The 14,244-nt window shown below is 40.9% G+C and overlaps 1 protein-coding gene across 18 annotated transcripts in view; it reads right to left on the reverse strand.

Annotated features, from left to right (window-relative positions):
• The window catches only part of BNC2 (basonuclin 2), a 487,890-nt gene that overhangs the window by 144,654 nt on the left and 328,992 nt on the right, over positions 1-14,244 (reverse strand). For all 18 annotated transcript variants that reach the window (XM_049895253.1, XM_049895249.1, XM_049895248.1 and 15 more), the window contains one exon: positions 86-321. In XM_049895253.1, coding sequence (XP_049751210.1) covers positions 86-321 — 236 coding nt within the window. The remainder of the gene's footprint in view (positions 1-85; positions 322-14,244) is intronic.

Consider the following 14,244-nt stretch of genomic DNA (forward strand, 5'->3'; position numbering starts at 1 on the left):
AAAGGAGACTGGGTTTTCCAAAGGCTCTCACCCAACCCCACCCAGAGCTGGCTGCAGACACCAGCATTCGGTGTCCTCCCCCTACCTGAAGGATGTATCCCCGCACGTAGTCCCGCAGAGTCCAGCCCAGGCCATGCAGTATGTGCAGCACCTCCTCCTGCTTCAGGACACTGAAGAGACGGTCCAGCAGGATCTTTAGCCGCACGGGCACCGCCTGTGTCCCGTAGAGCATCAGGCTGCTGATGTCGAACACCACGTTGGACTGCACGATCTCCACTTGGGTGGGGTGGTAGAGGTGCTGCGTGCTGAGCTTATCCAAGGCTGTGTGGTCCCACCAAGTTCCAGAGGAGGCGAGAGTAAAGAGACAAAGGGAGAGCAGACACAGGAGAAACAGAAACAAGTTACTGAAAGTTGTCAGAGCTCCACTGCTATGGATGCTGACCACAGATGTTTACGCAGGATTTTCCAATGTAATAGTTCTCTTCCCACCCCCCTCCCTGTTTTGTCTTTTTTTTTTTTTTAATTCACCATGTTTACAAATTGCAGACTACAGCAAATACAAAACACATTCGACATTCAGAAAAATTGTCACTGAGGATGCTTTAAATAACTGCGGCCAGCTTTAAAAACCTGACTAATTAATCTGCTAATTGAACTATGGTGCAACCCAAGTTGCCAGGTGCCCCCCTCCTTCCACCAAAAATACAATCTAAAATTCAAGCCATAAAAGCAGGCTCTATCAATGTAAGCTTATCAGATAAGGTTTACACATTACAATACCTGACTGGCTTAAAGAGAAAAGGGGAGTTCATTAGACTATAGCGGTTGTTGTTGCTTTCGTGTGCTGGGCAGCTGACTCTGACCCACAGCAACCCCATATGACAGGGCAGAAGTGCCTTAGGCTTTCCTAGGCTGTAATCTTCACAGATGCCTATCACCAGGTCTTTTCTCCCACAAAGTGACTGCTGGGTTCAAATCACCAACTTTTCGGTTAGCAGCTGAGCACTTAACCATTGCGTCACCAGGCCTCCTTACACTACGGGGGCAAAAGCTCAATTTAGAGGAAATAAGGAAAGATGACATCTTTGTGGTAGGTGAGGAATTTAACTCAAGTAGAATTACATAAGAGAGATTATCCAATGACTTTGATCCTCCTTTTCTCCCTTGGTGCTAATTTTTAAATATTTTCTTGTTCACGGGTACGTCGTCTCTGGAAGTTACTCAAGAAAAAGAAATTCAAGTCATACTTTGGACACTTTATTAACACCCCTCACAAAGGTTTGTATCAGATGAGAATGGGGGGAAAAAAAAAACTAAAATAAAAACCTGGGAATTTCTGTGTATTTCAACTAACTGTTAGCTGAAATTTGGGGGCTGACCATTCTCAGAGTAAATACTTTTCATGAAATCAGCACCCTCAACAACTGGGCTCTTTTCCTCCTCAAATTGAAGAACTGGAAGCCAAGACAGGGTCATAAGTTCTATCCCCATCCAGATCTGAGTTGCTCAGAACCCTACTGCAGATAATGCCCTTACATTGTGCCTCAGTTTCTCAAGTGAAAAATTAGGATAGCATTGTCTCCTCAAAAAGATGCTACAAAGATTAATGAGATAATAAATAAGCATGCTTTCAACTCTTTAACAGAACACAAAAGGCATTAGAATTTCCTGTCAGAATTATACACATTTGCCCTTCTAGAGATTAAAGATAAACATCTGAGCCTGAAAGATGGTCATTTAATCTCAGGAGTCAGGTGAATGAGTATCAAACAATAGTATCCAGGCTCAAGTTATAACTGCACCTGAGAGTACCCAAGATTTTCTTCAAGTTCAAAACCACTTCTCAATTGTTCTCCCAAAAATCTTATCCCGTAACAGTATGCATAGGTAACAGTACAAGTGTACTTTAAGCAACTCCAATTTAAATATACTAATATTTCTGCATAATAATGCAGGTATTTAAAAGTGCACGCACACACTTTTTTTTAATACTTCAAATGTATTTTTTCAGGGCTCCTCCTCCACTCTCGTTTCTTCCTGACTGGTGGTCACCAGAGAGTTCATGTACTCTTGATAAATTGCTTTCTTACATCCACAGTGTAAAGGCCCTTATCATCTACCCGCTGGCTTCATTCAACACATTTACTCCCAGGAATACTTTGTCAAAGAGTTCGGGTTCCCTCATACTTCATTTCTTGCAGCTGATTTGTCTGATCTCTCCCATTCTAGTGGTTAAATCAACTTTGAATAAATAGCCTTAAAAATTAATTTAACGTTTGGGAAAGATAAGGAATTCACAAGCCTAGGGATTGAAGTCTTCTCTCTCCACAGGGTATTTAGGCGGCAGAAAAGCAGGGAAGAGGTATTATTCCTGTTCTTCCTCAAGTACAGCTTAACTACTCAGCCTTCTGAAGAGTGGCTGCTCTGCTTACAGACTCCAGTGACCAGGTCAGGGGAGATCAAAACTGAAATCTGCTTCTCCTCCTTTTTCCCTTCGTTGATGCTCATGGTCCATCTCAAACACTTCTTCATGAAATATACTGCTATGACCACAACAAATATGAATTTGAAAGGCTTCAGCAGAGGAGAAATAAAATGACACCAAAGCCTCATTTTTATGTATATTTTTGGCACCTTGTGTTTCTGCGTTGAGTACAAGCAAGCCTCTGTACAAATATGTTCAAGTGCTGGATGGAAAGCCCGGGTTCCCCTCTCTTCCACTCCTTAAAGAGGGCTGGTGATTTTAGAAGATGAAGAGGACCAAACTGTTAAAGGTTCAGAAATAAATAGAAGCTGTTCAGAGAGCTGAAAGAACAAAGGTGGAACCAGTAAGGTAAACATTTCCCTAAATATGCTTTTCTAACATTAAAGAGTGAGAGTATTATAAGGATATTGCCTAATTCTTCTTCATGCGCATGCCATACATAGGTCAAGAAGTAGGAATACTGTTATTAGCCACATAATATACAATGGGTTGGTAGCTTTTCTTTAAAGGGCCAGAAAGTACATATTTTAGGCCGGTGGGTTGCACATACCCTTTAGCTATTTACCTCTGTGACTGTAGCTGGAAAGAAGCCACAGGCAAGAAAAACAAATGGGTGTGTTTGTGTTTCAGTAAAACTTTATTTAAAAAAAAAAAACAGGCATCTAGCCAGATTTGGACAATAGTTTACAAATACCTAATATGAAGGATGAAAGGGTAGAAAGTCAACAGAAGACCGTGAAAAGGCCCTAAGAGTGTGGTTAAGGGACCAGTTATCAGGAAGGTAAGCCATACACAAAGGCTTGAAAAATAGGAAATTACCCAGTTTGCAGATGTCAGCTGCAAATTTCAGCATAATATCAAAGATTATGATCCACTGAATTTCTTGAATATATCAAAAATTTCTGCTTTATAATTACCTGATTAAACCAACTTGTGGGAAAGTTTCCTTGGTGGATCAAAGAGCAACTGAGGATCTTTTAAGTGTTAAGAGTACCTAGAAGCTGAAAACTGGACTTCTGCCTAATTTCAGGATCTCCATATGTCTGGCTGTAAAGGATTCAGTCTGGATCTGGAACTTGGTAGGGTTAGGGACAGGACTTAGGCCAATGGGAACGAGGTAAAGGTAAGGTGGGAACTTGTTCAGCAGGATGAGCATCTGCTTTTTTATACTGACGGACCTAACCATCTACTAAATTGTCCTGCACGAGCAGTACTTTTTTATACAGGAAGACGATGTCCATTGTTTTGCCTGCTCTGCATCCACTTCCCATCATTCTGGTAACAGCAACTGGATTTCCCCATCGAGGAACCACTCCTTCCCTATACTCAGTATCAGCATTTCAAAGAAGTGAATGTGCTGTAGCTAGGCCTGGAAAATCGATATATCCCAGTTCACTGGCCACAACCACTGGTTCAAGAATGGGCAAGTGAGCTAAGTCTGGACAGTGAGGCTGAATCCAGTACTGTCATTACAGCTACTGAAATGTTTTCATTATTTTGAATCTGTAGCTGGTAGATATACTTAAGACTACAACTAACATGGAAGAGAGTTCTGCTGAAAGACCAAGTGCTGACAGTATGGTTTGATCTATAAGATCTGGCAGTGTCAGAGGCTAGCTCTATCCCTGGACTTCTCAGTTACATAAGCCAACAAACCTCTCTCATTTCTCTCCCCGTCCACCACCCCCCAGAAATTGGCTTGAAGTGGGATTCTGGATCTTGAAACTATTAAAAGAGTTCTTACTAATACAACAAGGAGCCCTGGTGGCACAGAGGCTAACTGCTCAGCTATTAGCCGAAAGGTTGGCGGTTCGAATCCTCCAGTTGCTCCAAGGGAGAAAGATGTGGCAGTCTGCTTCCGAAAAGATTACAGTCTTGGAAACCCCGTGGAGGAGTTCTACTCTTTCCTATAAGGTCACTACGAGTCGGAATCGACTAGACAGCAATGGGTTTGGGGGAACTTCTCCAACTGGATATCATGTAGCTATCAGTGGTTAAACTAAGAAGTTAGTTCCAGGCCAAATACAATTCATAATTTCTTCAATGACTGGAATAAAGCATCCTTATGAATGTCATATCTTATACAAATTTACAAAGGGTGATGGAAACTTTCAATGGCATTAATAAAGAAAAAAACAGGGATGTAGAATAATGGAAATGACCACCTAATTTCCAACTACATGTCATGCATCATTCTAGGAAGTTACAATGATCTCCTTTAATCCTTTAAAAAACAAACCCACACAGTATTATTAATATTGCCTTTCCAGAGGAGATCCCAAGCTCAATGAGGTAAAGGAGCTGGTCTAAGGTCACTTAGCTACTACTCCAGAGAAAATTCTGCTTCTACCATGTGTTCAGATAAACTATCAACAAGAAACTCTGGAAACCTGCAAGTCTTCATCATGTTGCAAGTCCTTAACTCCTCAGAACCTGGGCTTCTTGCCCATCACTCTGCTGAAACAAGCATTTCAGAGGTCACCAACACCCACATTACTGTGAAATCCAGCAAGTTTTATTGACTGTCATTATTCTCCTTGATCTCTTCATAGCAGCTGACCCTATTGATCATTACTCCTCCTAAAATGTTCTTCTCCTTCATTCATGCATACATTTCATTTATTCATCAGCAGTCAGTAACTTCTCATTGACTTAGGTGCTGCATCCAGATTCAGAAGTAATTAATATTGTGGTCTCCAGCTTCAAAGGTAGACAAGAACAGGCAATACAAATGCTGTACAAGAGATGTGATAAAGTACTGTGGGGCGCATAGGAGAGGACAACTCTCTTAGGAGGCATAGTCTTGGAATTCAGCAGGCCAGGCCAGGGAAGAGGAAAACACTCTAGTAGAAGGAACTCAGGCACTGGTTCTGAAATTTTATATGCATCCGAATCACCTGGAGGGCTTATTAAAACACAGAACACTGGATCTCCTACTCAGAAACTCCCCAGATTCCATAGGATTGGGGTGGGGACCAAGTATTTGCATTTCTAACAAGTACACAGGTGATGCTGATGCTGCTTGTAGGGGAATGTATTTTGAGAACCAACCGGTGACCCAAGGAGGTGTGAGAGAGCTGAGTACAACAAGGATGCCCACATTGAGGCAAAAGACATGGAGATGAATCTACAAAGGTCAGAAGGGCAGACTGCAAGGAGTTTTAATCCTGAAGGCAAAAACCTATTGAAAGCTTATGATGTAATTTTATTTCTTGTTAATAGGAGACACAATATACTAAACATTTTATAAAATGAAAAGCACTTTAAATTTTAAAAATAAAACTCTGAAAAGAGCCCAGATGTTTAGTTAAAGCAAAGGTTGCCAGCTTGGTGACCAGGACACACATCCATCCAGACAAAGGTGCTAAAGGAACCTCAATCTCAGGGCAACAGAACCCTAAAGGAGAACACTAGAGAGGGAAGAGGGTTGCATTTGGTTTGAAAAATTACCATGGTTGATTCTGACACACAGCTCCCACCTGCCCCATCCATATGCTCCATGGAAAATCATGGAGCTGAGGGGCTCAGAGAACAGAGTAGGGTGTTTTCATAACAGTCCAGTGAGAGATGCCTTACCCCAGTGGACTTTGAACTATGATCTGACTAAATCTGGGTATGAGAAGGCCTTCCTAGAGGTTGCAGTTGCAGGGACTCAATTCCCAGATCCTAAATTCTGAATTTACTCTTTCCTGAAAATGATCCACCTGAGAATAGGCCTGTATGCTCACGCAGGTTACCGTTAAGTGCGTACGAGTCGGTTCCAACACATAGCGACACTATGTACAACAGAAGGAAACATGCAGATTAGCAACTGTCATGTCCCCTTCAAAAACTGCCCCTTCCTTCTTTACAAAATAAAGGCATGCCCCTACTTATCTTATATGGTGCACTGCCCCGGGGTTGTAAAACTCTCCTGGGTGCCAAAATAACTGACCATTTAATAGCTTTGGGAAAGCCCCCTTTAATGATTGGTAAAAGCATCATAAACCTTTTTGAGTTTCCTCTTGCTCTAACTATATACACATGGGTTAAGTGTAGCTAGAATCTGGTATTTGGGCTGATTTTGGAATGTTCAGAATTCAGATATAATGTAAAATGGGTCAGTGGTAATGACCTTACCATTTCTATGCCATCTATTTTAATAATGTATCACTCTTTAGAGAGTATCTTGTGAGAGCAAAGCAAAAGTATCCAATATTAAAATGTCTTTTTTCCCTACATATTCAAAGGTAAATGATTCTTTTCGGCTATTCTCAACGCTCATCTGTAGGAGGTGTTATCACCTGGAAAGAAAAGGCCCAAGCACATGTGATGCTTGCTCTTTTAAATCCAGTTTGAAGACGTTCCTCAGCCTACAAACTTTGTAAGATACACTGGATAAAAATCACGTGAATAGTAATTTCACACGATTTCTTCCAGAAACAATGTGTATCACTTAATAAGTTAGTTATAAACCAATTAAACAAATAATACCAAAATATTAATTCCAATTGTCAGTAATCATCATTTTTATCTTATGAAATATTGAATATTTTCTACATCCTGCTAAAAAACTTAAAATGAACTGTAACCTAATGACAAGGTATTGCATTTTTACAATTATATAACTTTCTCCTTCATTAAATACATAAAAACTGGGTGTGAATTGAGATCTAGCAAAATTAACAAATGTTTTTTATGTTTGGATTTTATCTAATTTGTTCCTTATGTCCAATGCCATATTGTGACACAGACACAGAAACACATTTATAAAATACTATGACTTTTTACATATTACTCATTTTATATATAACTTTGATAAGTTATACATTATAGTGCATCATTACAAGTAAATGAGAAATAGCATTTCTATTATAAATTGAATAAATTTTATTAGCTCATTTTACTACTGCATGTTTTAGTAATCTATCTGAGAAGGCCCACTTCATGGTGTCTGGGGTCTTAAAAGCTAGCAAGGGGCTATCTAAGATGCATCAATTGGTCTCAACCCACCTGGAGCAAAGGAGAATGAACACCAAAGACACAAGGAAAACATGAGCCCAGGAGAAAGAAAGGGCCACATAAACCAGAGACTCCATCAGTCTGAGACCAGAAGAACTAGATGGTGCCTGGCTGCCACCAATGACTGCCCTGACAGGGAACAGAACAGAGAATCCTCAATGGAGCAAGAGAAAAGTGGGATACAGACCTCAAATTCTAGTAAAAAGACCTGACTATTTTAATGGTCTGACTGAGACCAGAGGGACCCCAAAGGTCATGGCCTCCCTGACTCTGTTAGCCCAAAACTAAAACCATTCCCAAAGCCAGCTCTTTAGACAAAGATTAGAGACTGGACTACATGACATAAAATGATACGGGTGAGGAGTGTGCTTCTTAGCTCAAGTAGACACATGACACTATGGGCAGCCCCTGTCTGGAGGTGAGATGAGAAGGCAGTGGGGGACATCAGCTGGTTGAACAGACACGGGAAATACAGGGTCGGGAGAAGTGTGATGTCACATTGTAGGGAGAGCAACTAGGGTCATATAACAACGTGTGTATAAGTTTTTGTATGAGAAACTGACTTGAATTGTAAACTTTTACTCAAAGCACAATTTTTAAAAAATGGGGAAAGAAAAAAAAGACCCATTCATAATTTATTACTGTTTTTATAACTTTTCTCAAAATGCGTATTAGCGTATTTATTTTAATTGAAAAATGAGTTCAACTTTTTTGTAATAAAAGTTAAGTTAGATTTGGCAACCCTAGTTGACCATGAGTTCTGGCTTTTCAAGTATGCCTATATGGTGGAAATTGTCTATCAATTACGATAGATAAATCTCTAGTGACAAGATAAAAGGATTTCCTTTATATATATATTAGAATACAGAATTCTTATATCAAAATTTTCTGTGTGTACTGAAGTAAGCAAGATGCCTCTAAATGAAAGAGTAACAGTTAAATTTATAACTAGCCATTTCATGCCTTCCTAACACCTCTGTGGTTTGCTTCCCAGAAACTGAGAAAGTGCATGACTATTAACATCTGAGTAACAAGCTGGGTGATAGTTCTTTGCCTTTAACAAAACTGATTGATCATTGTCTAATTTTTGGTGTGTAACTTGAAATGACTAAGAACTGAGTAACAATATGATAATAAAGTTCCTAGTCCCACCTATTCATATCATCAAGTGTCTCAGCAGTCATGCTGGTAAAAATGAGAAGTGGAAATAGAAATGATAGTGTGCCTTTTCTCTTTCTTACAATGAGTAATATTTATCCATGAATACACAAACTAATTGGGGAAGAAAACATTTACAGCCCAATCCATTTCACTGACAGATGCCCTTCTAACAAAAATCCACTTTACATTTAATAATTTATGAAGATCTGTGATATTGGTATTGCTTTGATCTTATTCATTGTGATGCTCAAAATATAAAAATATGTGGTATATTCACACAATGGAATACTATGCATCGATAAAGAACAGTGACGAATCTGTGAAACATTTCACAACATGGAGGAACCTGGAAGGCATTATGCTGAGTGAAATTAGTCAGAGGCAAAAGGACAAATATTGTATAAGACCACTATTATAAGATCTTGAGAAATAGTATAAACTGAGAAGAACACATACTTTTGTGGTTACGAGGGGGGAGGGAGGGAGGGTGGGAAAGGGTTATTTACTGATTAGTTAGTAGATAAGAACTACTTTAGGTGAAGGGAAGGACAATACTCAATACACGGAAGGTCAGCTCAACTGGACTGAACCAAAAGCAAAGAAGTTTCCGGGATAAACTGAATGCTTCAAAGGTCAGTGGAGCAAGGGCGGGGGTTTGGGGACCATGGTTTAACGGGACTTCTAAGTCAATTGGCAAAATAATTCTATTATGAAAACATTCTGCATCCCACTTTGAAATGTGGCGTCTGGGGTCTTAAATGCTAACAAGCGGCCATCTAAGATGCATCAATTGGTCTCAACTCACCTGGATCAAGGGAGAATGAAGAACACCAAGGTCACACGATAACTATGAGCCCAAGAGACAGAAAGGGCCACATGAACCAGAGACCTACATCATTCTGAGACCAGAAGAACTAGTTGGTGCCCGGCCACAATCGATGACTGCCCTGACAGGGAGCACAACAGAGAACCCCTGAGGGAGCAGGAGATCAGCGGGATGCAGACCCCAAATTCTCACAAAAAGACCATACTTAATGGTCTGACTGAGACTAAAGGAATCCTGGGGGTCATGGTCCCCAAACCTTCTGTTGGCCCAGGACAGGAACCATTCCCGAAGACAACTCACCAGACATGGAAGGGATTGGACAGTGGGTAGGAAAGAGATGCTGATGAAGAGTGAGCTATTTGTATCAGATGGACACTTGAGACTGTGTTGGCATCTCCTGTCTGGAGGGGTGATGGGAGGGTAGAGAGGGTTGGAAGCTGACAAAATTGTCACGAAAGGAGAGACTGGAAGGGCTGACTCATTAGGGGAAGAGAAAGTGGGAGCATGGAGTAAGGTGTATATGAACTTATATGTGACAGACTGACTTGATTTGTAAACATTCACTTGAAGCTCAATAAAAATTATAAAAAAAAAATGGTACAACCACTTTGGAAATCAATTTGGCGCTTCCTTAAAAAGCTAGAAATAGAACTACCATACAATCCAGCAATTCCACTCCTTGGAATATATCCTAGAGAAATAAGAGCCTTTACACAAACAGATATATGCACACCCATGTTTATTGCAGCACTGTTTACAATAGCAAAAAGATAGAAGCAACCAAGGTGCCCATCAACAGATGAATGGATAAATAAATTATGGTATATTCATACAATGGAACACTACGCATGGATAAAGAACAATGAGGAATCTGTGAAACATTTCATAACATGGAGGAACCTGGAAGGCATTATGCTGAGTGAAATCAGTCAGTTGCAAAAGGACAAATATTGTTTAAGACCACTATTATAAGAACTTGAGAAATAGTTTAAACTGAGAAGAAAATATTCTTTCATGGTTACGAGACGGGGGAGGGAGGGAGGGAGGGTGGGAGAGGGGTATTCACCAATTAGATAGTAGATAAGAACTACTTTAGGTGAAGGGAAAGATAGCACACAATACAGAGGAGGACGGCGCAACTGGACTAAACCAAACAAACAACAAACCAAAAGCAAAGAAATTTCCTGAAGAAACTGAATGCTTTGAAGGTCAGTGTAGCAGGGGCAGGGGTCTGGGGACCTTGGTTTCAGGGGACATCTAAGTTAATTGGCATAATAAAATCTATTAACAAAACATTCTGCATCCCACTTTGAAGAGTGGCATCTACGGTCTTAAATGCTAGCAAGCTGCCATCTAAGATGCATCAATTGGTCTCAACCCACCTGGATCAAAGGAGAATGAAGAACACCAAGGACACAAGGCGATTACGATCCCAAGAGACAGAAAGAGCCACATGAACCAGCGACTACATCATCCTGAGACCAGAAGAACTAGATGGTGCCTGGCTACAACCGATGGCTGCCCTGACAGGGAGCACAACAGAGAACTCCTGAGGGAGCAGGAGAGCAGTGGGATGCAGACTCCAAATTCTCATAAGACCAGACTTAATGGTCTGACTGAGACTGGAAGGATCCCAGTGGTCATGGCCCCCAGACCTTCTGTTGCCCCAGGACAGGAACCAGTCCTGAAGCCAACTCTTCAGACATGGATTGGACTAGACAATGGGTTGGAGAGGGGTGCTGGTAAGGAGACAGCTTCTTGGATCAGGTGGACACTTGAGACTATGTTGGCATCTCCTGCCTGGAGAGGAGATGAGAGGGTGGAGAGGGTTAGAACCTGGCCAAATGGACAAGAAAAGAGAGAGTGGAGGGAGACAGCGGGCTGTCTCATTAGGGCGAGAGTAATTGGGAGTGTGTAGCAAGGTGTATATGGGTTTTTGTGTGAGAGACTGACTTGATTTGTAAACTTTCACCTAAAGCAAAATAAAAATTATTAAAATATATATATAAATAAAATTTCCACATATACATAAAAATCTCCTAATTTTCACTGCAAACATGTATGACAGAATGACAAAAGACTTTCCAGTGAACAAATCACTGCATTTATAATAATGTTATTAAAAAAATAAAAAAAAAAATTTTTTTTTTTTTAGGGGAAGTAAATTGCAAACAAGAGTTTAAGGGGAAAAAGCAAAGACTGAAAGCAATGATTTATAGTCCCCACTTTTGTTGTCTCAGATTAAGGACAGTGAGTAGAGAAGGGCAGAGTCTCTAGGGCTATACTCAAGGGATTCAAATCCCAACTTTGCCATCCACTCTTCATTGTATAACTTTGGCAAGTTACTTAGTATGTGAAAATGTTAGAATTGTAAATTTGTTTTCAAAATTATTTTATGGATAGGAAAGCAAATAGATTGAAGGCCACTACCTTAATTCAGTAGAAAGAAAAGGAGTGCATAGATCGATGACCAAATCAAGAGGTAGGGCAAAAAAAAAAAAAAAGAAGCTAGATGTTTGAAGTGAAGATGAACCAGGGTTATCATAGACTGAATGAGATTTTCCAGTGTGGGGAATCTGGAGGTCCACTCAACTGAGATGCAGGGGAAACATCAGATTCCCATACCAACTGCTTCTCCAAATACCCTTCTACGACAATGTGCTCCTGGGAACCCACCTACTCCTACACTATGCAAATCCAAACCAAACCAAACCAGACTCACTGCCATCAAGTGGATTCCGACTCTTTACGACACTATAGGACAGAGAAGAACTGTCCCATAGGATTTTCAAGGCCAGAAACCCTGTAGGCGTAGTGGTTAAGAGCTACAGCTGCTAACCAAAAGGTTGGCAGTTCAAATCCACCAGGTGCTCCTTGGAAACTCTATGGGGTAGTTCTACCCTGTCCTATAGGGCCTCTATGAGTCGGAATCGACTTGACGGCAATGGGGTTAAATCTTTATGGCAGCCAACTGCCACATGTTTCTCCCTTGCAGTGGCTAGTCAGTTCAAGATGCTGACCTTTGATTAACAGCCGAGTACTTTAACCACTAGGACTCCTTCCAACACTAAGGAGGTTATCCCTAATCTATAACTTTAGTTCTATCCAAGCCACAGTTCCAACTCCTGTTAAATATTTCCACAACATGTCCAGCTACTTCCAACTGCAACACTGAAACAAAAATTCGTCATCATCTCAAACAAATATATTTTCCTTTCATTCAGTCAACATATATGAATATCAAAACAAATATCTGACTTCCTATTGCTGTGAAGGGTAGGACTAAATAGACCAAAATGCTTGAAATTAGATTTTTTTATTTTTGTTACTTTCTGATTGGACGGGTGCTTCTTCAAAAAAAATGTCGTAAGTTCAGGAAAAAGAAAAAAAAAATCATCCACAGCCCCACTTCCCTAAGGGAAAAAAGGTCTAGTATAAACCACATGTAGATGTAGTTACATCTATCTTTTTAGTACATAATTTTGTACAGTTGAGGTCACACTGTACATACAATTTCCTATGTTTTGGGGGGGTTCTTAATTAACATTATACACTAAAAACATTCAAAACTGTCTCTGACTGCTCCCGCTTGTTGCCCCCCACTATGTAATCAGTCACTCGTCAGTACCTGTAAAATCTTCTGTTGCAGTTCCGCCTGGATCAATCTCTTCTTTCTGGCCTAACTTCTAACACTTGAGATTAGGCCTTTCAACCTATGTAATTTACTCCTGCAACTATCTCGTAACTGGTCTCCATCTCCCACTCTTCTCTCACACAACCACAGCCCCCAAAGTCCTTAATCTGGCACAGAAGACACTGGACAGATTATTCACTTCCCAGCCTAATTACTCTCTACCATGAGCCCTCTGTTCCAAAGAAAAGAGAGCTGCCACTGCCTTTCAAACATCCCTAGTACTGTAATATTTGCTCACTACATGAGTGTTTCCAGGCCCTATCCTAAGAGTTAGTGTCTTAGGCTGGGTTCTCTAGAGAAGCAAAACCAGTAAAGCATATAAATGTATATAGAGAGAGATTTATATCAAAGAAACAGCTCACACAATTGTAGAGGTTGGAACGTCCCAAGTCCTTGGATCAGGATAGAAGACTTTCCCAATTCCCAGAGCCACAGGAGCTGGTGAACCCAAGATCAGCAGCTCGGACAGCAGGGCTCCTGCTCACAGGCTGTGAAGGTTGGGGAATCCCAAGGTCAGCAGACAAGACCGCAAGGTTTCTCCTGAGTCACATAGCTGCAGGGGCTGACGAACCCAAGATCAGCAGATCAGGAGGCAGGACTCTTGCTTGCAAGCTGTGAAGATCCATGGATCCCAAGATGGACAGGTAAGATGCTAGCTCAAGTCCCAAGAATCAGAGGTTAGATAAGAGGCAGCTGCTGGATCCAGAACAAGCAAACAACCTTGGCATGGTGAGCAGGAAGGAAGTAGGCAGCGGAAGGCATAGAGATGAAGGCCGAGGGGGCAGTAGACACCACAGGCCCCGTTCCAAGTACCACTCAGCAGATTACATCATGGGGGTGCTCACATATCAAATTTCAACAGGGAAGTGATCACAACATTGTACAACTGCCAAAACACTGAGAATCATGGCCCAGCCAAGCTGACACACGATCTTAACCATCACAGTCAGAAATCTAGTAGAGAACAAAAGATATAATTCGAGCCTTCCTGAACATGAGGAAAACAAAATTTTAAAAACATACATGCAAATATACAGAAATACAAACCGTGCATTTGAAGTGAAAATGTAGTATCAG

Source organism: Elephas maximus, chromosome 9, assembly GCF_024166365.1.
Source record: "Elephas maximus indicus isolate mEleMax1 chromosome 9, mEleMax1 primary haplotype, whole genome shotgun sequence".
Classification (NCBI taxonomy): domain Eukaryota; kingdom Metazoa; phylum Chordata; class Mammalia; order Proboscidea; family Elephantidae; genus Elephas; species Elephas maximus.